The sequence below is a fragment of the Octopus bimaculoides genome, chromosome 29 (assembly GCF_046866305.1).
Source record: "Octopus bimaculoides isolate indiv1 chromosome 29, ASM4686630v1, whole genome shotgun sequence".
In the NCBI taxonomy this organism is placed as follows: domain Eukaryota; kingdom Metazoa; phylum Mollusca; class Cephalopoda; order Octopoda; family Octopodidae; genus Octopus; species Octopus bimaculoides.
The window spans coordinates 16,749,138-16,776,130 of record NC_142956.1 but is presented as its reverse complement, the minus strand read 5'-3'; the positions used below and the strand labels follow the sequence as shown (position 1 = coordinate 16,776,130).

The following is a 26,993-nucleotide window of genomic DNA, read 5'->3' as shown; positions in this document are numbered from 1 at the left end:
TGTCGCAGTCTTTCTTTCTGTCGTAGTGGAGGAAGAAAGAGGAAGATGTAGTGGTAGAAGACAAAGAGGAGAAGGAGAAGGAAAGGAAACGATCAATAGAAAAGAAGTTATTTATGCAGACGGATCTTTTGTGTTTAGGATGATGAAGACATAGAAAAGTGTAAAATAAATTACTCTGACTTGGTAGGTGTTGCAACATTTAAGCATGTATAATGTAATTCACAATAAACAATTACAACATAGAACCATGAATGGTAATCAGCGTTGAACGAGATGTAAACATAATATATAATATACAAAAAGATATACAAATTAAGTCTATACCCTCGTGTACATTCACTCATATTGAAAGACACAGGCTTACATATGCAGATACATGCACAAAAACATATACATTAATTATCAGAAACTCATACATAAATCCAGACACTGATATTCACACAGACACAAACACACACAACACACCCATACACACACCTCAGACATTCACAAAGAATATCATATTCCTGTGGAAAGCGACTAAGTGTATTTATTGCGTTAAGGAGAGTGAGAGAAAAAAGAAAGCATGGAAAAACATGAAATGTTTAGAATTATATTATGAATAAAAGGGAATCAAAAATTAATGCAACTTACAGAGTCGTTAAACTGGGAAGATCTTGAAAAGATCCAACTTCTAATTCATTGATAGCATTATTGTACAACACCCTGCAACAAAAACGTGAGCCGTGAAAAAATGTACACAGGTTCGTAATGAAATATAAAAGATGATGCCTAAAAATTTAGGAAAGTACACGCTGATGATGATGGTGTAGATGATGATAATTATGATGGTGGTGGTTGTCGTGGTGTTGGTTGTGATGTTTGTGATTTTGGTGATGGATATGAGGATAATTGGGTGGACGAAGATGATGGTGTTAGTGTTCATGTAGATGATGATGCAGATGGTGGTGGTGATGATGATGACGATGATGATATAAATGATGCTAGACTTACAAAGCCCCCTCTTCCATATTTCAGTTGTTCGTAACGAAAAATACTCCTCCAGTACTGTTGTGAAATTGTCTACAAATGTCATATTTTTTCCATCCAAATGATTTTAAAGACTGCAGAATAACTGAAAATCACATCTGGAAAAGTCCGGCAGATATGGTGTGTGAAGCTTCGTTTCCCATTCAGAATAGTTTAGCCTTGTGAATGTCATCCTCGCTTTTTGTCGCCGAGCATTTTACCGATCGAAGAACACCTTTAGAATTAATAACAAAGATGGTTGTTTTTCTTTTGGAGCTGACATGAGCTGTTCAAGCTGTTCCCAGTAGATATCCTTTGTTATTGATCGGTTTGGGTTTAAATTTTCAAAGTGGAATAGACAACTCATGTCCCACCAAACAAATAGTAACACCTTATGTGGATGAAGATCTTTAGCCTGGGATGTCGGTGTTTTTCCTATTCCTATTCCATCGTTATCGGCGCTTGATATTGTTGCAGAGAATATATTTCTCCTCACCAGTTACTATTTGATGTAAAATGTTTCTTTCGTCACACGTGATAGCAAAGAAAAACAAACATTCGTTGTCTTAGACGCGAAATATTTGTGAGGAACCCATTGACCGAATTCACCGACTTTTCTGATGGTACGCAGATATCAATGAATGGTTGAAAGACCAACTGCAAACTTCTCTGCTAGTTCGCCAATAAATACGATGATATTTTTTCTGCCAGTTTTGCTGAACGTCCTCGTCGAGCTCTAAAGATCTTCCATGACGAGGCTCGTCTTCCAGACTGTAGTGTCCGACTCGGAATTGCAGTATTGACCGAAACCCATACAGTACATAATTATTCATTGCACTTTCATTTGCGTTGTTGCCTTTATTGAACTCATAAACCAAAATATGCCGAATAGGCTCGTTTTTCACTTCCATTATAGCTTTGAAAAAAAATAACTGTTAAAATCGAAAATGCACTTTCCGAAACTTGCACTAAGAATAAGTGCAGTGTAAAATTATTACCTGTTTTTTTTAACAAGGTGATGCAGGTAATTTATCTCATCCCACTCTGACTTTTAGTTCAATGAATTGAAAAAGCTGAATTATTTATGAGAAGATCCAAAAGAAGTGGGTTTCGAAATAAATATTAAATATTATAGCGAAATCAGTAGATGTGTGTGGAGAAGGAAATAAAATGACGATTATGATAAGGAAGAAAACGGTGACGATGATGATGGTGATGCCGCCGCTGCTGCTGCTGCTGCTGCTGCTGCTGATATTACTGGTAATGATGGTGATGTTGATGATGATGGTGGTGGTGGTGACGATAGTTGATATGATGACAAGGTAGAGGAGGAGGTGGAAGATGTAATTACAGTTAATAACGATATAACGGTGTTGCCAGTAATAAATATATTAATGATGATAATTGTGGTGATGATAATAATTATCATAACGATCCGGATGAAAGTTTGATGACGAAGAAGAAGCGCTTGGTCTCGCAGACGTTGGCTGTGCTGAATGAAGAAGACGATGATGAAAATGGTTTACGCAAGACAAATATTTACGAAGCAAACACATGATGAAAGAGCGGGAAAGCAAATACAAAGGGTATGTAGGAGAGGTACAAGAATAGCAGGGAACGAAGAAAAAGAAGTAGGGTAAAAGAAAAGGGGACAGAACAAGAATATGAAGAAGTAAATGATGAAAACGAGGAATAAGAAGACGAACAAGAAGGAAATGAAGTAGACGATGATGAAAATGGTTTACGCAAGACAAATATTTACGAAGCAAACATATGATGAAAGAGCGGGAAAGCAAATACAAAGGGTATGTAGGAGAGGTACAAGAATAGCAGGGAACGAAGAAAAAGAAGTAGGAGAAAAGAAAAGGGGACAGAACAAGAATATGAAGAAGTAAATGATGAAAACGAGGAATAAGAAGACGAACAAGAAGGAAATGAAGTAGATGATGAAGGAGAATAGTTATTAGGCGAACAAGAACAACAGGGAAATGGAGAAGGAGAAGAAGAAAAAGGGGGGGAGTGAAGAAGAAGAGAAAATTTGTAGTAGCAAATTAAGAAGAGAAGGAATGAGGTGAGCATACAAAAGAGTAAGACGCAGGGGGTCATGCAGAAGAACAGAAAAACGGAATAGGAGCGAATAGGGAGTGAAGTACAAAAAGATTTTTAAAAAAGGGACTGGTAAAAGAAGAGAAGATAAAAGGAGAAGAGAAGAAAAGAAGACAAAAAGATAAGGAAGGAGGAGAAGTGGAAAAAGAAGAATGGGAAAGAGAAGACGAAGAAGAAGTAGAAGAAGACGAGGAATAACATCTACTAGCGTTATTCAATGATGTTATTTAGATTCGATCTACATACATACACACACAGCAATTCATCTATACAGATCTGTATATTTATATATATATATATATATATATATATATATATATATATATATATATATATATATGCATGCACTAAATGTTTCCCCTCAGTTATCATGTTCTCATATATCTCACATCTCAGAAATGGGTCCACACTCACATTCACATACGTTCACAAACTATAAATTGCATCTGTAGGACATTACAGACTCAGAAAGATATCGTCAAAGAAATATTGTAAACGAAAGTTGATTCAACTTACAGACTTGTTAAACTGGAAAGATTTCGGAAAGTTCCTGCTTTGATGTTCTTAATTTTATTATCGTACAATTTCCTGGAACATAACATTGAGTAAAGAACATTTATTGAACAAATTTGTGACTAAAGAATTCGATGATGAAAAGATAGAATGTAGACCACCATCATGATGAAGTTCATGAGGATGTTGTAGATAATGTTGGGTGGAATGAGAGCAGTGATGAATATTACGTCATTAGGAGTAAATGATGAAGAAACAGAAAAGCGTAAAATATATTACTCAGATTTGGAAAGTGTAGCAAACTTTAAACATGAATAATGTAATGCACAATATATAATTATAACGCGGAGCCATGAATGGTAATCAGCTTTGATCGAAAAGTAAACATAATAAATAATATACAAAAGAGGTACAAACCAAGTCGATACACTCGTGTACATTCACTCATACTGAAAGACATAGGTTGACATAGGCACATACACAAAATCATATGCCTATGTTATCAAAACTCATACATAAACCCAGACACTGATACTCACACACACACACACACACACACACACACACACACACACACACCTCAGACGTTCACAAAGAATGCGATATTCCTGTGGAAAGCGACTGAGTGTATATAACGCGTCAAGGAGATTGAGGTTAGGGTTAGGGTTAGGGTTAGGGTCAATAAAAGAGAATCAAAAAAACTAATGCAACTTACAGAGTCTTTAATCTGGGAAGATTTTGAAAAGATCCAACTTCTAATTCACTGATATCATTATCAAACAAATTTCTGTAACAAATAAGTGAACCGTGAAAAAATGTATACAGGTTCGTAATGAAATATAACATATAACGCCTAAAATTTAGGAAAGTAGTTGATGATGATGATGATAGCGTAGATGATAATGATGTTGATGGTGGTGGTTGTGGTGTTTGTCGTGGTGTTGGTTGAGATGTTTGTGATGGTGGTGATGGATCTGATGATAATTCGGTGGTCGAAGAAAATGGTTTTAGTGTTCATGTTCATGATGATGGTGATGATAATGGTGGTGATGATGGCGATGGTGGTGGTGTTTATTGTGATGGTGTTGATGAGGAAAGATATGGCAATGATGATTTTGATGAAGGTGATGATGAAGAATTTATATAGCTGGAAATATTTTCAGAGACATAAAGAAAGTGATTGATTAAAAGTTGGAAGGTTAGAGATATTTATATATGAGTAAAGTTGAAAAGTGTAGCAAAATCTAAACAAATAATATCATTCACAATTTATAATTAGAACGGAGAGCCATGAATGGTAATCAGCGTTGCTCGAGATGTAAACATAATAAATAATATACAAAAGGAGGTACAAATGAAGTCGATACACTCATGTACGTTCACTCATCCTGCATGACACAGACTGACATATGCACAATCTTGCACAAAATCATTTACAAAGAATTGAATATTCCTGGGGAAAGCGACTGAGTGTATATAGTGCGTCAAGTAGAGTGGATGACAGAAAAGAAAGCATGGAAAGACATAAAATGTTTAGAATTATATTATGAATAAAAGGCAATCAAAAAAATTATGCAACTTACAGAGTCGTTAAATTGGGAAGATTTTGAAAAGATCCAACTCCTAATTCACTGATATTATTATCAAACAAATCTCTGTAACAAAATAGGGAGCCGTGAAAAATTGTATACATGTTCGTAATGAAATATAAAATGTAATACCAAAACATTTAGGAACGCAGACGCTGATGATGATGATGGGTTAGATGATGATGATGATAAGGTTGATGATGATGATGATGATGAGGATAATGGCATTGGTTGCTCCCATGTATCTCACATCTCAGATTTGGGCCCACAATCACGTTCACAAATTATAGATTGCCTCTATAGAAAGACATTACGAATTTAGTGAGATATCGTCAAAGAAATACGATAGAAGTAGGTTGATTCAACTCACAGAGTTATTAAACTGGAAAGATTTCGGAAGGTTCCTGCTTGGATTTTCTTAATTTCATTTCGGTGCAATTTCCTGGAACATAACATTGAGTTAAGAACATTTATTGAACATATTTGTCAAAAGAATGGGATGATGGAAGATACGAAATGTAGATTACCATCATGATAAAATTCATGATGGTGTTGTAGATAATGTTGGGTAGGATGGGAGCAGTAATGAGTATGGTGATGTGGCAGAGGAGAGGAAATTACTGTGGGAGTGTTGATGCTGATGTTATGATGCTGATGATGGAGTGATGTTTATAATAATTTTTTTGCATTGTGAAAATGATGAGGATTCACAGGTTTTGTTGTGATGATGTATGTGATATTGACAAAGATGTTGGCGTTGAAGATTGTGAATGTGTGTAAAAATAGACGAAGAAGAAGAAAAAGAAGATGAGGAGGAAGAAGTAGAAGAAGAATTAGTAGTAGTAATAGTAGTAGTAGAAGAAGAAGAAGAAGAAGAAGAAGAAGAAGTAGTAGAAGAAGAAGAAGAATTGTTTCGGTAAAACATTTACAGATGATATACGTGGTGCTGTATAAAAAGATTGAAAAGAAATGACATGAAACAAGGGATAAATTATAAATACGTGGGGGGGGGGGTGTAGAAGAAGAAGAAGAAGAGTAGATGCTGCTGAAGAAATAGATTAAAATAAGAGGAAGAAGAAAGAGGTGATGACAGGTGGGAGACTTTTACGAAAACTACGACGACAAGCGATAATACATGCGCACACACCCACAATCTCTTAAACACACCCACAATCTCTTAAACACACCCACAATCTCTTAAACACACTCACACCCTCTCAAACACACTCGCATTCACTCGTATATTTCCCACGTCATTATTTTAAAAACTGACTGAATCGTTTACAACTTTGTAAACTGGTTGTCATATTCCCTCTGCCCCAACAATCCAACAAAAGCTTTATTAATATTATTATTATTATTATTATTGAGAGAGAGAGCAGTGCATGCCATCAAACTGACACTGGGGTAAAATATACAAAGCCCAATATACCCATCATGGCTACCCGTCTGATAAGGGTACACCAGGCACATGCATCACAACCATATGTGCGCAACATGGTGATCTCATATCAAGATAAACAGCGCATGACCTCGCAGGTGGGCACAAGTTAGAATTTTCTTCAGCTCAAGTAGCCCATCCCGCTCAAAAGGTCCCTGAATAAGGTTTGTTTAAGGATGTTGAGCAAAACACCCATGTTTCCAAAGGTGAATTATTCAAATCCCAAAGAATTCCTCTCAACACATGGCTATGATGCTCCCCCACTACTTCTGCTCGTGATCAGAGATGCACATACCGTCAGCCACCAAGGGACATGCTCAACTGGTTAAGGTCAAACAACTGACAAGCAAATCTGTGGTATTGAGCAGAATATTTGCTGTAGCCCATCCTTTTATACCAAGACAAAACAATGTACATGATAACACTCCCAATCAGTTAAGATCAGAAGCCATGAGAGCCACTGCCTGGTACTGCATCCGGGCATTTATTATTATTATTATTATTATTATTATTATTATTATTATTATTATTATTATTCAGTCGTCTAATTTTTATCACGTGATTTCACTGCACTACCGAGTGCACCTCTGTGAGCCTTGGGAATGTGCACTCGTGTACATTCACTCATACTGAAAGACACATACTTATATATACACATACATACATAAAGACCATATACGTGAATTATAAGTAACTCATACAGAAGCCCAGACGCTGATATTCACACACACACACCTTCTCAGACGCACACCTTATCAGACATTCACAAAGAATTGCATATTCCTTTGGAAAGCGACTGTGTGTATATGGTGCCTGAAGTAGAGTGGGTTAAAAAAGAAAGCATGGAAAGACATTAAATGTTTAGAATTATATTGTCAATAAAAGAGAATAAAAAAAAACTAATGCTACTTACAGAGTTGTTAACCTGGGAAGATTTTGAAAAGAGCCAACTTCTGTTTCATTGATATCATTAATATACAACTCTCTGTAACAAAAAATGATGGAAATTACAATTCCGTTAAACTAGAAAAGTTCTGGAAAATTCCTCAATAAATTTTCGTGATAGCATTGTTACACAAATTCCTGCAAAATGAAAATTAATTTGAGAGAACATGTATAGCGTCATCCCATAAATAATGCGGTTTTTATACTTCTTTCATCTTTCATAATTAAGATAAACCAGATTATTATTTAATCTACAATATACTCTCCTTTATACTCTCTTCCGTCTATCTGGTAGACTTGTAAGGCCCCTCTTCCGAACTTCACTTGTCTGTAACGAATAACACTCCTCCAGTACTGTTCTGAAATTGTCAACAGAATATTTTGATTTCCACTACACAATTCATATTTTTTCCATTCAAATTCTTTGAAGACTGACGAATAAGGGATAATCAGAATGCCGAAATGTCCGGCAAACATCGCGGGAGGATTCGTTTCCCATTCAAGCTGGTCTAGCCTTCGGAATGCTATCCTGATCGACGAACACATTTCGACTTGATAAGAAAGATTGTCGTTTTTCTTTCAGAGCTGACCTAAGCTGCTCAAGCTGCTCACGTTAGATATACATTGTTATCGCTCGGTTTGGATTTAAATGTTCAAAGTGAACTAAACAACTTATATCCCATGAAACAAATAGTAAGAACTTAAGTGGGTGAAGACTTTCTTTTAGCCTGAGGTGTCGATGTTTCTCTTTTTCCAGTCCTTTCTTTACGGCGCTTGATATCCTTGTAGAGAATCCATTTCTCGTCACCAGGTACTATTCAGTGCTAAATGATTCTTTCATCAATCGTGATAGCAAAGAAAAGCAAACATTCGCTCTCTGCGCGCCATTACACTCAGAACGTTTGTGAGGAACCCATGGACCCAATTATCTGACTTTTCCGATGGCATGTAGATGTCCATGAATGATTGAATGACCAAATGCAACCTTCTCTGCTAGTTTGTCAAGAGATGCGATAGGATTTTTTCTACTAGGTTTGCAGGTCGTCCTCGTCGAGCTCTACAGATCTTCCAGGACGAGGCTCGTCTTCTAGGCGGTAGTCTCCTCTTCGTACTTGCAGCAGCCCCCCCATTGATAGTGACTTACACTTTTTGGCTGAGCCACATACAGTGAATTATTATTCATCACACTTTCCGTTGCGTTGTTGCCTATATTGAACTCATAATGCTAAATATGCTCCTTTCTCACTGCCATTATAGCTTTGAAAAGAAAGAACTGTTATAATCGAAATTCATTCTTTGAAACTTGCACTAAGAATAACATCGTCAATGAAATAATATAAAATAAGATTGATTCAACTTACAGAATTGTTAATTTTGAAAGATTTTGGAAGGTTTCGGCTTTGATTTCTTTGATTTTGTTTTTACCCAAATTCCTGGAACATAAAATTGAGTTAAGAAAATTTATGTTATACATTTGTGAGAGAATATTAAACATTATGACTAAAGAATTAGAAGAGAGACGAGATGAAAAGTAGATTACGATATTGTTGATAATTTTTTGTTGGTGTGTGGGCAGTGATGAATATGATGGTGAGGCAGAGGAGAAGAAAATATTGTGGGTGTGATGATGACGAAGATATTGTGATGCTAACGTGGTGATGAAGATGATGGTTTTGAAGATTGTGTATCTGCAAAAGAAGATGAAAAAGAAAAAGAAGAAAAAGTACGAGAAGATGAGGAAGGAGGAAGAAAAGAAGACGAAGAAGAAGACAAGAAGAAGGAAGAGAAGAAGAAGACTGAGGAGAATGGTGATGGTAATGATGACGAGGATGAAGACTTAGGTTATGATGATGGTGTCGTTGGCGAGTGGAGTTTTAGAGGACGGGAAGAAGTATTGGATTTAGTAGAAGTATACAAGAGGACAAGCAACAACAACAAGAAATGAGTATATATTAACGTATGAATCATCTGAGGTTAAAGATGCGATTACAAAGATTATCTAAGGATGTTACTTAGTTTCTATGTAGAAGTAAAGACCATGCGTAATGTGCACAGATGTTAATACGCCCGCATACACAAGCATGCACTAAATTCTTACCCTCAAGTAACACGCTCTTATACATCCAATATCTTAGAAATGGGCCCACACTCACATTCACAGAATTTCATGAACAATAAAACGCAAGTATAGAAAGACGATTGTGGGAGCTTAAATATGTGTACGGGAAGATATTACAGAATTATAAAGATATCGTCAACGAAATAATATAAAATAGGATTGATACAACTTACAGATTTGTTAAACTGGACAGATTTTGGAAGTGTTCGGCTTTGATTTCTTTGATTTCGTTTAAACCCAAATTCCTGCAACATAAAATTGAGTTACAAAGAACAATAATGGAACAAATGTGTGAGAGAATATTTAATATTATGTCTAAATAATTGGATGATAGAAGATATGAAAAGTAGATTACACTCATGATGAGATTCATGACGGCGGATAGGTGTGGAAACTGATAAATATGATGATGAAGCAGACGAGCAGAAAATATTGTCAGAGTTGTGATGACGAAGGTGTTATGATGCTGATGATGGGACTGATGTTGTTAATGTTGATTATTCTGATAATGATGGTGAATAGAAGTTTTATTGTGATGGTGAACATGATATTGATGTTGATGTTGGTGGTGTTGTTCTCTGTTGGTGATGAACATGACAGTTTTGAAGATTGTGGTCCGTTGACACCTCACCAAGTCGGAGCGCCTCCTCTTCACATTTTTGTGGACAGGTACGTTTGGTGAGGTGTCCATCTGCTGCCAGCACACTATGTGAAGGGATGGGCGCACCGTGGCTAATGATGCGTACACATGCGCTGAGGATGCAATATCTCCAGATATTCTGCCTAAACGGAGAACATCTGTAGTCGCCGTTTGTCAAACATGCAATTTCCCAACTCATCTCCGAGGTCAGGAAGAAACCTAGACAGAGTGACTGACATCTGGAATGTTGCCAAGAACTCGCTGGTGGGAAAAATCGGTCAGTGGGGTATCAACACTTCAAATTCCGTAGAGATTTACTGGTGGAAAATTACGATGACGTACTTAGAGGGGTTCTGGGCGTTATCGAGGTCGAACTGATAAATCTATTACTGAAGATTTCACTTGGAAAGAATATGAGGCCAGAGAAAGAAGCGATGCCCCGCCCCCATTACATTTGCTGAAAGGTGTGGGAATGTAGCGAAACTGGCCCGTCTGAGTGGTTCTACTCTAATGCGTCTTTAGGGTGGTGAATTTGAGGAGGAAAGTTTTACCCTTCCGAGTACCATCAGAATCAGGGGGGTACCTGAGCAAACCCTGGGTGGTCATCATTCCTACTGAGGGAAATGTCATTATACTACTTTTCTTGTCCCATGTTTCTTGTCAATGTTTTTGTAACTGTTTACTCGTTGTTTTGTGTTAAATTCACACTGCCCTCATCGACTGTATTGTCCCCTATACGTGTGCTCTAGTGGCCAATAATTTAGATTATTATTATTATTATTATTATTATTGATAGTAGTAATAGTAGTAGTATCTGTAGCACATGCTGCTGTTGCAGTTGTCGTAGCCGTTGTTTCTCTTGTGGTAGCTGAAAGAAGCGGATGTGTAGGTGACAAGGAGAAGGAGAAGTAGGAGGAAAAGAAATGATCAACAGAAAAGAAACTTATGCAGACGCAGCTTTCGAGTGGTAGGAGATATAGAAAAGCGTAAAATAAATTACTCTGACATGGAAGGTGTTGCAAAATTTAAAAATAAAGAATGTAATTCACAATAAACAATTAGAACGGAGAGCCATGAATGGTAATCAGCGTTGATCGAGAAGTAAACATAAAAAATAATATACAAAAGGATATACAAGTGAAATCTTTCACTCATGTACGTTCACTCATACTGAAAGACAGACTTATGTACATATATACACAGAATCATATACTTTAATTATCAGACACTCATACATAAACACAGACACTGCTATTCGCACACACACACACACACACACACACACAAACACACACACATACGCACACACACGTCTCCACACACCTCAGATATTCACAAAGAATTGCATATTCCTGTGGAAAACGACTGAGTGTATATAGTGTGTCAAGGAGTTTCAGAGAAAAAAAGCAAGCATAGAAAGACATTGAATGTTTAGAATTATATTGTCAATAAAAGAGAATCAAAAAACTAATGCAACTTACAGGGTCATTAAACTGTGGAGATTTTGAAAAGACCCAACTTCTATTTCATTGATGACATTATAAAACAAATTTCTGTAACAAAAAGTGAGCCGTGAAAAAATGTGTAGAGGTTCGTAATGAAATATAAAATATAATGCTTAAACATTTAGGAAAGTAAACGCTGAAGATGGCGGTGTAGATGATGATGATGATGATGACAGTAATGATAATGATGATTATGATGATGATGATGATGATGAGGATGCAGATGCTGGTGGTGGTGGTGGTGGTGGTGATTGTCGTGGTGTTAGTTTGCAATGTTTGTTATGTTAGTGATGGATATGATGATAATTCGGAGTACGAGGATGTTGGTGTTAATGTTCATGTTGATGATGATGCTGATTGTGGTGGTGGTGGTGGTGGTGATGATGGTGATGTAGATGATGATGGTGTTTGTGGTAGTGGTGTTTATGATAATGATGTTGATGTGAGAAATTATGGCAATGATGATTTTGACGATGGTGATAGTGAAGAAGTTATGTAGCTGGAAATATTTTCAAAGAAATAAAGTGAATGATTAAGAGTTGGAAGGTTAGAGATATTTATATATGATTAAAGTTAATCATAAAAATACAATTACAAGATTGATGCGCGACATTCAACTTTGATCCAGAGCTAAACACAGTAAATGTTATACAGAAATGAATACAAGTTGATACACTAGTATTGAACCACTCGTACACAAAACAAGAATGTGTATACACATATATAAAATGTGCTGCTTGAACAATCACAAACACATATATGCCAACGCATAAGAAATCAGATACACATTAAGTTCTTTTTAAATCTAAAATATACTCTCCTTCATTTTCTACAATGCTTTTCCATCTTCTGGGCTACTTGTAAGACCCCTCTCCCAAGGAGATGACGAATAAGGAGAAGTATATAACGAAGGGGATGTAAAATGTCCGTAAAAATAACAATTAAATCAACAGGAAATGAAGAGTGAAAACATGAAGGACTGGGTTATGAAGAAAAAGAAGGAAAGGGAAGAAGGGAGGAGGAATAAGAGGAGAAGAAGAACAATGAGAAGAAGAAGAAATAAAAGGAGAAAAAATGGGATAGAACTACAAGCAGGGAAAAAGATGTTGAAAAATATGTAGAAAAGAATGATGAAGAAGAAGTAGGAGAAAAAGAAGATGAACAACAACAACAACAAGGAGAAGAAGAAGAAAGAGGAGGAGGATAGGAAGAAGTAGAAGAAAAAGATGGAGAAGAAATAGCTGGAGAAGAGGAAGAGCTAGAAGTACATACAGGAGAGAAGGAGAAAAAGATGTAGAATTATATGGAGGTAAAGAATAAGTGGAGGTGAAAAAGAAGAAGAAGAAGAAGAAGAAGAAGAAGGTGAAGGAGAATAGCAACAACAACAATAAGATCGACAAAAACAACAACAACCGTTAAAGTACATTTTAAAAAATTAAGCGTATGTATCATCTATTGCGACAAATAATTCTACAAGTGTTATTCAAGGATGTTATTTAGCTCCGATCTTCACTTAAACACCGTATGTAATATACCCATATACACTCACAGCAATTCATCCATACAGAGAGATATACACATGCATGAAGTAAATGTTTCGCCGCAACTTTCACGTTCCCATATATCTCACATCTCACAAATGAGCTCACACTCACATTCACTTACATTCCAAAACTATAAATTGCATCTATACAAAGACATTACAGGTTTAGAAAGATATCGCCAAAGAAATACTATAAACGTAGGTTGATTCAACTTACAGATTTGTTAAAGTGGAAAGATTTCGGAAGGTCTCTGTTTTGATTTTCATAATTTTATTACTGTGCAAAAGTCTGGAACATAACATTGAGATAAGAACATTTATTGAACACATTTGTGCGCAAAGAATTGGATGATGGAAGAGATGAAAAGTAAATTAACATCATGATGAAATTCATGATGATGTTGTTGATAATGTTGAGTAGGATGGAGCAGTGATGAGTATGCTGTTATGATGCTGATGATAAGGTGATATTCGTAATTTTGTTCTTTGTAAAAATTTGCAGGTTTTGTTGCAATGAAGGATATGATATTGATGATGATGATGGCGTTGCAGATTGTGTATGTGTAAAAGAAGAAGAAAAAGATGAAGAAGAAAAAGATGAATCGGAGGTGGAAGAAGCATAAGTAGAAAAAAGGATTTAATAAAGAAGAATCAGGCAAAGATGAAGAAAAACATGTAGAAGTAGAAAAGTAGAGGAGGAAGAAGAAGACGACGACGAAGAAGAAGAAGAAGAAGAAGAAGAATGACGAGAATGGGGATGTTAATGAAGACAAGGATGAAGACCTAAGTTATGGTAAGGGTGTCTTGGCGGGGTGGAATTTTAGAGGCCGAGAAGAAAAGGTAGACGAAGTAGAAGAAGATAAAAAAGAAGAATAAAAGCAATAACAAGAAAAAAAGATGTAGGTTTTGTATAGAATTTGTGTAGATATTGAAGTATTAATCATCTGGGGTTAAAGATACAACTACAAGGATTATTCAATGATGTTTTTAGCCTCTATTTTGAGGCAAACACCATGCGTAATGCGTTAATACGCTCGCATATACACATCCGATCACATTGACATGCAAAAGCATACACTAAATGGTTCCCTTCAAGGAACACGCTCCCATATATTCTATATCTTAGATATGGGCCCACATTCACATTCACAGAATGTCATGAACAACTAAGCGCAAGTATAGAATGGTGATTGTTGGAGCTGAAATTGATGTAAGGGAAGACATTACAGAATTATAACGATATCGGCAACGAAATAATATAAAATAAGTTTGATTCAACTTACAGATTTGTTAAACTGGAAAGATTTTGGAAAGCTTCTGCATTGATTTCCTTGATTTTGTTATAACCCAAATTCCTGAAACAGAAAATTGAGTCAAGTAGAACATATATGGAGCAAATGTGTGAAAGAATATTTAATATTACATCTAAAGAATTGGATGATGGAAGAGATGAAAAGTAGATTACAATCATGATGAACTTCATGATAATGTTGATAATGTTCGGTAGGTGTTGAAGCAGTGATGAATATGATGATGAGGCAGAGGAGACGAAAATATTGTGAGAGTTTTGATGACGAAGGTATTATAATGCTTCTGATGGGGCTGATGTTGGTAATGTTTAGAATTATATTATGAAAAAAAAGAGAATCAAAAAACTAATGCAACTTACAGAGTCGTTAAATTGGGAAGATTTTGAAAAGATCCAACTTCTAATTCATCTATTGCATTTTTATACAACTCTCTGTAACAAAAAAGTGCATCGTGAACAAACGTATACAGGTTCGTAATGTATATAAAAATATAATGCAAAAAAAATTAGGAAAGTATACGGTGATGACGACGGAGTAGATGATGATGATGATGATGGCATTGGTTGTCGTGATGTTGGTGGTGATGTTTGTGATGGTGGTGATGGCATGATAATTTGGAGGGCGAGGACGATTTTAACTTAGTGTTCAAGTTGATCAGGATGCTAGGTGGTGGTAGTGATGATGATGAAGATGATGATGATAGTGATGATGATGATGTTTGTGGGGGTGGTGTTTAAGATAATGATGTCGATGAGGAAGGCTATGGTAATGATGATTTTGATGATGGTGATGATGAAGCAATTATGTAGATGGAAATATTTTCACAGAAATAAAGAAAGTAAATCGTTAAAAGTTGGAAGGTTAAATATATTTATATACGAGTAAAGTTGCTTTAACAATAGAATTACAAGATTGAGGGGTGGCATTCATCGTTCATCTAAAAGCAGTAAATGTTCTACAAACTTCAATACAAGTTGATACACTAGTATTAAACAAGCCATAACCAAAACATAAACATATGTATACACATACGTGAAATGTGCTGCTTCAGCAATCACACATGATCCAAATCACTATTCTGTTAAACTAGAAAATTTCTGGAAAATTCTTCCTTCAATTTTCTAGATAGCATTGTCATACAATATGCTTACTGTCATCCCAAATATAATGCGGATTTTATACTACTTCATTTTCATAAATAGCATAAACAAAGTTCTCTTCTAGTCTAAAATATACTCTCCTTCATTTTCTACAATGCTCTTCCATCTATCTGGCCGACCTCTGAGGCCCCTATCCGAAACTTCACTTGTCCGCAACGAAAAATACTCCTCCAGTACTGTTCTGATCTCCACTAAAAAATTCATATTTGTTTCCCCATTCAAATGGTTTCGAAGAGTGCAGAATAACTGATAATCAGATGTGCGAAATATACATCCACAAGGGTTATTCAGGGATGCTATTTAGATAGATCTACAGTTAAACACCGTATGTAATATACACACGTACGCTCACATCCATTCATCCACACAGAGAAATATATACAAGCATGCACTAAATGTTTCCCCTCAAGTATCACGATCTCACATCTCAGAAATGGGCCCACAATCACATTCACATATATTCACAAACTATAAAGTGCATTTGTACAAAGACATTACAGATTTAGAACGATATCGTCAAAGAAATAGTAGAAACGTAGGTTGATTTAACTTACAGTGTTGCTAAACTGGAAAGATTTCCGAAGGTTCCGGCTTTGATTTTCTTAATTTTGTTATAGTTCAATTTCCTGGAACATAACAGTGAGTTAAGAACATTTATGGAACAAATTTGTGTGCAAAGAATTGGATGATGGAAGAAATGAAAAGTAGATTACCATCATGATGAACCTCATGATGATGTTGTAGACAATGTTGGGTGGGATAGGGTCAGTGATGAACATGATAATGTGGCAGAGGAGAAGAAATTATTGTGGGGGAGTTGATGGTAATATTATGATGCTGATGATGGGCTGATGTTAAATTTGATGATTGTAAAGTTGATGAGAATTCGCAGGTTTTGTTGTGATGAAGTATATGATATTGATGATGATGTTGGCGTTGAAGATTGTGTATGTGTAAAAGAAGAAGATTAAGAAGAAGAAGAAGTAGATGATGAGGAGGACGAAGGAGGAGGAGAAGAAGAAGAAGAAGAAGAAAACAAAAACAACAACATGTAAAGAATTTGTTTAAATATTAGCGTATGAATCATCTGGGGTTAAATATGCAACTACAAAGCTTATTCAAGTATGTTATTTAGCGTCTATGTAGACGTAAACACTGTACGTAATATATACACAAGTTAATACACTCATTCATACACATACACATATACATGCATACACAAGAATATTTCCCCTCAGGTATCTCGCTTCCATATATCCTATATTTCAGAAATGAGCCCAGATAAACATTCAGACATTCACAAGCAATAAAAAGCAACTGTTGAAAGACCAGTGTCGGAGCTTAAATTAAAGTATGGGAAGACATTACAGATTTAGAAAGACATCGTCAATGAAATAATATAAAAGAAGATTGATTCAACTTACAGAGTTATTAAACTGGAGAGATTTTGGAAGGTTTCGGATTTGATTTCTTCGATATTGTTTCTACTTAAATCTCTGGAACATAAAATTGAGTTGAGAACATTTATGGAACAAGTGTATGAGAGAATATTAAACATTATGACTAAAGAATTGGAAGATAGTAAAGATGACAAGTAGATTACAATATTTTCGATAATGTTGGGTGTGTGTGTGAGGCAGAATGTATTGTGGGAGAGTTGATGACGATGGTGTTATGAGGCTGATGTCGAGAGTGATGCTAAGGTTGTTAATTCTGATAAGTTATTTCGTTCCCCAGCATCTGCTGACACACTTCGTGGCTCATGTACCCAGAGAATGACCAGTCTCCTTATTAGCATCCCCTCAGTAGATAGGCGTAGTTTAAATTGTCCACTTTCTGGGATCGTTGGCCACTTAAAACACAAACAGGAGACCTTTATAGTCAACATAGAAAAGACTAATAAACAAGGATCTTTTTTTCCTTTCCGGTGTGAAAAGGTTCCAGGGATCAGATTAAAATACGAGTCAAGCAAGATTTGATGAGATATATCATCAAAAGCAAATGGTGTTTCACTAAAGAGAAAAGTCATTGATATCTGTTAGTTTTAATAGTAATTCCTGTAGAAAACTACAGGTGCAGGCGTTGCCGTGTGATAAGAAGCTTGATTCCAGACCACATGGTTACGGGTTCAGTCCCACTGCGTGGCATCTTAGACGAGTGTCTTCTACTATAGCCTCGGGCCTACCAAAGCCTTGTGAGTGAATTTGGTAGACGAACACTGAAAAGAAGCCCGTCGTAAAATATATATATATACATGTGTGTGTGTGTGTGTGTGTGTGTGTGTGTGTGTGTGTGTGTGTGTGTGTGTGTGTGTGTATGTTTGTGTGTGTGCGTGTATGTACGTATATGTATCCATGTAGGTATTTGTGTGACTGCGTTTGTTCCCCCACCCCGCAATCGCTTAAATAGAAAACAATCTAGTTAGTAGATTAGAAGAGGCATATAGGAGAGGAGAAGAATAGCAAAGAGCGTGCTAACGGTGATAATGGATCTCGACCATTCCTTCGACGCGAAACACAAAGGTTACATTATCCGAACTACATTGCGTCCTCTGAAACATGCAAGCTCAAACACCGTTGGGTTTGCCCGTGTAGTGAAGGCACAGCATACCATTATAGCAAGAATTCAGTCAGCCGTCATGTGCACTCCGATTCCAAACAAATGTGTGATGTGTTTCCGCACCACGTCGTCAAACTGTTTTCGAGGAGCGATATACTTGAGACAGCGGGCTTTAAGGGCTACTTCGATGCACTGCCGCTACTATTGGACTGGGAGGCTGAGTGTGGTGAGAAACTAGTATCAGCAGATGAAGTGGCAGAAGTGCTGATCTGCTGTGAGGGGCATATATCACCAGGTTTGGATAATCTACCTTCAGAGTTATATTTCCATATGGCAAACATAATGGAAAGGAACCGAGAATAGATGTGGTCTTGGCAGGATCTCTGGTCAATTTCAATCAACCCAAAGCATTTGACGGGATAGGTCATCGCTGCTTGTCTGCTCGTTTCCGACTTCAGAAGCTGGGTCACCCCAATGTCCAGCAGCATCTGCTTGGTGGTCAGATTCAATCTCTCAGACACTTTCATAATCAAACTTGGTTCCCCAAAGATGCCCCCTCTTCTCGTTTATATGTTTAGGTGTTGGATCCTTTGTTGCGAAGGCTGAGTTTGTGGAGAGTCTGTAAGGAATCCAGTGGGGGTGAAACACAAATAAACATAAAAAACCAAAAACTTGAATCAAAATACTGACAATAAACTAAGAAGAAGAAGAAGAAGAAGAAGAAGAAGAAGAAGAAGAAGAAGAAGAAGAAGAAGAAGAAGAAGAAGAAGAAGAAGAAGAAGAAGAAGAAGAAGAAGAAGAAGAAGAAGAAGAAGAACGAGAATTTAAAACTTGGAATGTGGAAAATACGTAGAAAAGGTCGAATACTTACAGACGCGTAACATTCGGCGGAATAGATTGTGGGACCGAAGTCAGTCCCCGAGATGAACAATCTATTTTTTCTTGAGAATATGTACAGCTACATATGCTGCAAACGTCTGACGCAGCATGTGACTCCAAACATAATCTCATAAAGAGAACCAACACAAAAGTCAATTTGAATTGTTGGAACATATTTTCAGACGTGGATTAATCTGTAAAAGAAGAAATTACAAAATACCAGAAACTTCAATGTCATTTATTTCCCATTGGAAATTCTTCGAAGGTCAAAGATTGTCCCCTGTTCCATGAGATGAATTTATCTTTGATTCACTTTCAGTTTAATATTTAAACTTACAAAACTAAATTCAATGATAATTCAATGGGGAGAACAGAGTTATTGAGTGATAAAATCGAAGGTAAACTGAACATCAATCGCACACACACACACACACACAGACACGCACACACACACACACACACACGCACTCATACACACTATCTCACACGTATTATACATATATGTGCGAGTGCATGTGTATGTGTGTAATGTCCTTGCTATTTTTGTTGTTTTCCTTTCCATCAACATTTTGTCTCCCTTCAGATTCCATGGAGATATTTTGTGAAGTTGCTACAACCACCCAAGTCCCTATCAACAGCCTCAAACACATCTTTCTACTCTCAATTAAAGAAACCGAAGCGACCTCTGTTGACAACGCCACAATCACATCTACAATAATCCCATGAACGCTGAGAACCACTACACAATAACATAGGCAGCGGAAATGTTTGCTCCCTGCTCCCACGGAAACGCAAGCTCTTCCCAACTTTCCTGCGCTCCAAACCATCAACAACGACCTAACTTTGTTTTCGACCAAACTGCTCCATATTACCTCGATTCCTTCGTGGTGGTGGTCGTCGTCGTTGTACTACACGTGAATAACTGGGAGTAGCGCCTTCAGAATGGTAACTATTTATGCCCTAACAGGGGCTGGGAAACCAGATGTTTTCAGACGTCAATCTCGCGCTTTAGTACTTGTAAGAGACTAGACTAGAATTTGACGGAAGGAAGGTCTGTATAGGGCTAGTACATTGTAAGAGTTGTGTGAAGAGAGAGAGAGAGGAAAACCCACTTAGAAGCTTCCAGCTGTCTGACAGTTATCGAATGTATTAGCCTCTGCGTGGGGCCCTAGGCATGCTGTGGCTGCCGATACGCAGACGCTCCCTGAGGTTGTGGCAGCTGAAACATTTTGTTGATAGTGGACTTCTGATTACACTAGTATTGTTTTTGTTGTTGCTTTGTTACCGCTCTGGTATTAGTGTTGTTATTGTTGTAGTCGTCGTCGTCGTCTTCGTCACTGATGTTTACGGTTTTGAGTTTTATTGTTTGTAGTTTCTTTGCTGCTTTTAATGGGAGTGGCAACAACCATTCTTGGCTGACTACAATGGCAGGTCGTTTAAGTACGACGTAATAGGTGAGGCAAATACAATCTCTCGTAAAACTACTCCTCTATTTATACAGACGGATAGTTACACAGGTTATATGAACAGATAAGCACACATACGCAAATGAAGACTGAAACACATGACCATATATACACACACACACACACACACACACACACACACACTTTACTTCACACAAGGACACATATGGAGACACACGTCCACGCAGATGGAGATGCACATCCATACATACAAACACGCTACATGGTTGCAAAACACACACACTAACACACACTCAGACACGTACACACAAGGAGATAGAGGTACACACAGACATATACAAACACACACACACACACACATACATAAAAACACACAAACAAGGACATGCAAACACATGAATATGCAGAATACGCACATACAAATGCACACACATAAATAGATACATATGCACACACATACATACATGCGTACACACATGCATACATACATACAAACATGCATGTATAGGCACACACACACACACACACACACACACACACACACGCACACACACAAACAAACAAAAAGGAGCACAGTGTGAGTAACAGACAGAGTCAAAACTATGAAAAGTTTACAAGACGCAACAAAAATTTTAGAAAAATAAAAAAGAAACAAGTGGAAATTTTACCGGTGAGTGTGTTAAATTACAACGCACCAAAAGAGAATGACCCTCCCAGACACAACAAATTAATAGAAGATATTCATTAGAACTGGGAGAATATTCTTCAGTAGAAATCTGGATGCATCCGTTAAACAAAAGTTACAATTTCAGCACTCGAAAATACTATAAAGAAAATAAATTTAGAGAAAACTCACCAGCCATATTTCAAGCTTAGATATCATGTGTGATGCCTAATAATAGTTCTTTCTAATTTTGTTACGTAACCAGCATTTTGAGGGAGGGGAGGAGTTTGTTCATTGCTTCGACCCCAGTGCTAAATTGTTATCTCATCGATCCCGGAAGGATGAAAGACATTCAAACTCAGGGAATTTAAGAACGTAAAAACGCACAAAATGTCACTACTTATATTTGTCAACTCATAATAATGCGTTCGTTATTAGTCACAGGGGCCGAAAACAAACCAGGAAAGGACAATGAAACACAAAAACAAATGGAGTTTAGCACAAAATCTCGGGTATAAAATTAAAACAAATATAATTCGTTCAAGTAATGTTCAACAATAAAATTCCGCAAAGGGAGGAAGTTCCACCCTGGGACAACCGAAGAACTCCACATATCCTGGTTACCCTGGCTGCTAGGGGCACATCAGCAGGGGCCTCTCTCCTCAACTTTTGCTTACAAGCGTAGGCCCATTCACATAGAGGAGTTTTGGTCATATCTATCAATCTATACACCCTAAGTGGACAAGGTATTGTACTCTTGAATCGTTGGTATGTCGACTGAAATGCTTTACCGTATAGACAATACGTTGATCTCATAAGTGTCACGTGGTGGAAATAAATGCAATTACCAAACTTTCATTCATGAGACCATTTACTATTTCTTTTCTTTGCATTTCAATTCGTACATTTGTACTACCAATTGCGTACAAGCGCATATGTACGTCCTTTATTTTTAATCATCATCTGCTGATATCAAAATAGAAATATTTTGTAGCAGGTGCCATTTGTGATTCCAATGGTCAAAAGGGGACATTTGGCCAAAATGGGTTGAGGACTTTTGCTGTATAATATACTAAATCAGATCTGCAAGTATAGATATATGCTTTTCTGACATACTCCACCCTTCCTCTTGCCATCATTGGGACAATGCATAGAACTGTTTGTAATTACTAACTTGGTTTGGTTTTTGTTGTTCTTTGCCTCCTCTAATATTTTAGTCTGGATACGGCCCTGTTCTGGGGCTCTGCATTTTGAGTTAAAATTCCACCTGCTTGTAGACCTGCTTGTATGTGTGTGTGTGTGTGTGTGTGTGTGTGTGTGTAATAATATTAGGGATAAAATCCAAAATTACAGGTAAAAACTCAATTAAAATCAATTTATTAAAAATTAAAATTAAATTAAGTTTCAGAGTATTATTCCTAATACTATATATATATATATATATATATATATATATATATATATATATATATATATAAGTATGTATATATATATAAGTATGTATGTATGTATTTATGTATGTATGTATGTATACACACATTTGTGTGTGTATGTTGAGTTTGTATGTGTGCCTGTACACGCATGCGGATGTGTGTGGATGCTCAGGAAAACCACATAATAAACAAAAATATGTACATTAACCCATGAATATACACACAAAATAATAGTTATAGAAATGTCATTTTTTTCCAAATCTGCCGCATTTTTTTTTACCTCAGAAATGTGTCGCTTTTATATTTTGCTCTACGATTCTACGGTGAATATTTGCGTAATAAACATTTAATGTATAAATTATATTAAAGAAATTCATGTTCAATACCATAGTTAACTTTATAAATGTCTGTATTTTCATCATAAACATCAATATTTAGCCTCAGAATGTCATTTATGATTACATATTTACTGTTTCCAGTAAATATTTCGGCTACATAAAGAAAATGGGTGCGTGTTTCTTTAATCGTTGCTCATGTTCTATTTAGTAAATCTTCCAGGGGTCTGAGGTTTCGTTCTCACATTATAATACGCCAAACTTTCATCATCAGAATATGAGGGGGAATTCAACGTGGATTTTCTTCATTTAAAAACTCCACAGGAAAATATATAGCCCTATCTTCCTCATTATAATGATCATCATTCTCCTCATAGTCACGATCCTCCTCCTCCTCCTCACCATGATGAATATTTTCGTCCTCGTTGTCAGCATCTTCATCATCGTCATCAACGTCGCCATCTAGATATGAACTGCAGATGCCATTGGTAAGTTTTAATGCTGGAAAACACTACTACTACTACTACTAATAATAATAATAATAATAATAATAATAATATGGGCGCAGTGCACATCTTAAAGAAAGTATTATCTGTCCGAGGTCCTTGTTGTGACTTGAGAGATGACTAAAGACTCCGGTGCATTTTTACCTTCACTGTGTTACGAAGGAATAATAATAATAATAATGATAATAATAATAATAATAATAATAATAATAATAATAATAATAATAATAATAATAATAATAATAATAATAATAATAATAATAATAATAATAATAATAATAATAATAATGATAATAATAATAATAATAATAAAACTGCTGCCTTAGATATTCTTACTGATAAATGGCGAGAAAAATTTCTGAATGGCAAATACTCAAAGAGAGCTAATAGTGCCGATGTTCACAAAGCCCTTGCCATCAATGTTTTGTGGTTTCCGGCTTAAAATCAGAAACAGAAGGATTTATCCTAGCAGCTCAAGATCACTGTCTACTTACAAGAAACTACCAGGCCAACATATTTATTTCTTTGTTGCCCACAAGGGGCTCAACATTAAGGGGATAAACAAGGACAGACAAAGAAATTAAGTAGATTACATCGACTCCAGTGCATAACTGGTACTTATTTAATCGACCCCGAAAGGATGAAAGGCAAAGACAACCTAGCCGGAATTTGAACTCAGAATGTAACGGCAGATGAAATACAGTTAAACATTTCGCCCGGCGTGCTAACGATTCTGCCAGCTTGACACTAACATACTAAATAACGGCAGCTGCCCAACATGTCATGTATATCAACAACAAAATGAAACCATTGACCATGTTGTCTCCATGCGCAGTTTTCATGCGCCTACAGAGTATCTCAACAGGCATGATAGAGCTGCACAATATATTCACTGGGTAATTTGCAAAACCCTGGACCTCCCCCATGATAAAAACCGGTGGGAACATAAGCCACCTCCAGTACTGGAAAATAATCACATCTCACTCCTCTGGAACTTCCTCATTCAAACTGACAGAAAGATAGATGCAAATAGACCAGGTATCATATTGAAAGACTTCAGACAAAAATCATGCTTCCTTATTGATATGACTGTCCCAATCGATATAAACGTATCTGTCAAGACCTACCAAAAACTGAGCAAGTACAAAGATCTTGAAATAGAAATTGGCAAAATGTGGAACCTGAAGACTAAAACAATACCTGTTGTCATTAGGTACCCTAGGAATGATAGCAAAAGGGGCTGATTGCTACCTAGCTCAGATACAAGGAAACACCTCAATTTAAAAAAAAAAAACTCAGAATTTCCTAATGCTTTCTTAAACATTCTCTAGAACAATACTATATGCAAAACAAAATATATGACATCACAGGCGTAACACCAATATGAATTTCTAAACTGTTGCCTCCTGAGGTCTCTGGGTGAGACTTGGAGTAAACTTGTACAAATAGAAAGCAAAAGTCTCCCTAAAAGAAATGGAAAAACTTTCAAAATACCAAGACCTGGAAATAGAGGTAACTCGAATGTGGAATCTAAAAACAGAAACAATTCCTATCATAGTAGGTGCCTTAGGTATAATAAAAAAATATTCAGACAAATACATAACAAAAACACCAGGACTTACAAATATATATAACATACAGAAAATTGCACTACTGGGCACTGCACACGTCCTACGCAAAACACTTTCAATACAGTAACCATAAGATTATCACAGCAAACCACAGCACATACCCAAGGCACACAGAGCTGCGCTCGGTAGTGAAGTGAAAGCACGTTATAAAAATAAAACTACTGAATAATAATAATAATAATAATAATAATGATAATAACAATCCTTTCTACTAAAGTTACAAAACCTGAAATTTTGTGGAAGAGGATATATCCGTATGTGAATCGTAATGGAAAACATATATTTCCATCGCTACATCAAAAGTGACAAGAATAGAGTGAGAGAAATATTGGAGACTTACCTGAGTTGAAAGGCAATGTTCAGTTGGTCATATATTTCATGTTCACACTGATAGTGTGCTTTCGTTTCTTTTATTAAAAAAAATATCAAGGTATGTAAATAATGTACTTAACTATAAACGTCCGTCAGCCACGATTTAACTATTTTCAACCAATCAACCACTTACTAAGCATTTTTTATGAGTTGCATATATTTCAATAGCTTTTCTCAATTGATTTCACCGCTAACAAAACTTTTTTTTGACACGTCCTATATATATATATATATATATATATATATATGTCCTAGGTATGAATTTATACTGTATCCGGTGGTGGCGTCTTTTGTTCGAGGGTTCCAGGGTTTTGTGAAATATGGAATCACCTCTTAGCCTGTATTGTCTCCAGGTCTACTCTGGCCCGGAGTAGTAGCAAATGTCAGGACCCGACTACAAGTTAACTAATATATGTTATAACAATCTGAGCGCGGAGATGCAGAAATAACCTTGGTTGGTGTCACGGCATGCAGAAAAACCACCAAGAAAGAAAGATTCCTTCGTTGTTGTCATCACAGCATACCTCTAGAAGTGCATTCTGATGGAAAACGTAGTTAATGTTCATCTCGCTTCGGTCAGTCATTAGGTTCTGATCACAGAGACTCACAGTGGTACTCACGCTGTACAGGTGTCTATTGTTATTATTCAACGATGCACAGGTATCTCTTTCAGATGACCACATTTGTCATTCAATCTAATGAAGGTCCTACAGTGACGGGAGAGTGGACGCGCACAGTAAGTCACAACTTCCATCTGTCGCCTACGATCCAAACAATGCAGATCGGCAGAGAGACTAACTATTCATCTGAGAGGTCATGAATGGAAACCCCGAAATGTCTTTGACCAAGACGAAGCACAAGGAGACGGCAGCCATCTGCAAAGATGGAGCCATCACTTTATGTGGATATGTATATATATATATATATATATATATATATATATATAAATTTATGTATATATGTAACTATATATGCACGCATTTACATATATGTAGACATGTATATCTATGTATATACATATATGTGAATATATATATATATATATATATATATACTCATATATGAGAGTGCATAAACATTTGTACACAGAAAGAAGACCCTTGACAGTAATTCTTACATGCTAAAAAGGGCTGTTAAACCCAGACTACGAAAAAGATATCTTCTAAAGGTCTTTAGAATTATTTTTTCGTGGTTTGGGTTTAACTGCCCTATTTAGCATGTAAGAAGTCCTGTCAAAGGTCGTCTCTGTGTTCATAAATATTTATACAGTCTTATATATGAAAATGTGCTGTCTCATGACTTTTATTA

At 36.4% G+C, this 26,993-nt stretch overlaps 1 protein-coding gene across 27 annotated transcripts in view; it reads right to left on the bottom strand.

The window, feature by feature from the left end:
* The window catches only part of LOC106875166 (uncharacterized), a 144,749-nt gene extending 118,930 nt beyond the window's left edge, over positions 1–25,819 (bottom strand). For 20 of the 27 annotated variants that reach the window (XM_089345539.1, XM_089345546.1, XM_089345544.1 and 17 more), the window contains exons 1-16: positions 25,654–25,819; positions 19,310–19,511; positions 17,304–17,375; positions 16,434–16,505; positions 15,079–15,150; positions 14,693–14,764; positions 13,627–13,698; positions 11,843–11,914; positions 9,895–9,966; positions 8,964–9,035; positions 7,571–7,642; positions 5,587–5,658; positions 5,211–5,282; positions 4,343–4,414; positions 3,631–3,702; positions 634–705 (exon numbers count right to left, since the gene is read on the bottom strand). In XM_089345539.1, the coding sequence (XP_089201665.1) occupies positions 634–705; positions 3,631–3,702; positions 4,343–4,414; positions 5,211–5,282; positions 5,587–5,658; positions 7,571–7,642; positions 8,964–9,035; positions 9,895–9,966; positions 11,843–11,914; positions 13,627–13,698; positions 14,693–14,764; positions 15,079–15,150; positions 16,434–16,505; positions 17,304–17,375; positions 19,310–19,491 (1,190 nt within the window). In that variant the 5' untranslated portion in view covers positions 19,492–19,511; positions 25,654–25,819. The remainder of the gene's footprint in view (positions 1–633; positions 706–3,630; positions 3,703–4,342; positions 4,415–5,210; positions 5,283–5,586; positions 5,659–7,570; positions 7,643–8,963; positions 9,036–9,894; positions 9,967–11,842; positions 11,915–13,626; positions 13,699–14,692; positions 14,765–15,078; positions 15,151–16,433; positions 16,506–17,303; positions 17,376–19,309; positions 19,512–25,653) is intronic. The other 7 variants (XM_089345542.1, XM_089345547.1, XM_089345532.1 and 4 more) reach the window with 6 other exon arrangements.
* Between the last annotated feature and the right edge of the window lie 1,174 nt (positions 25,820–26,993).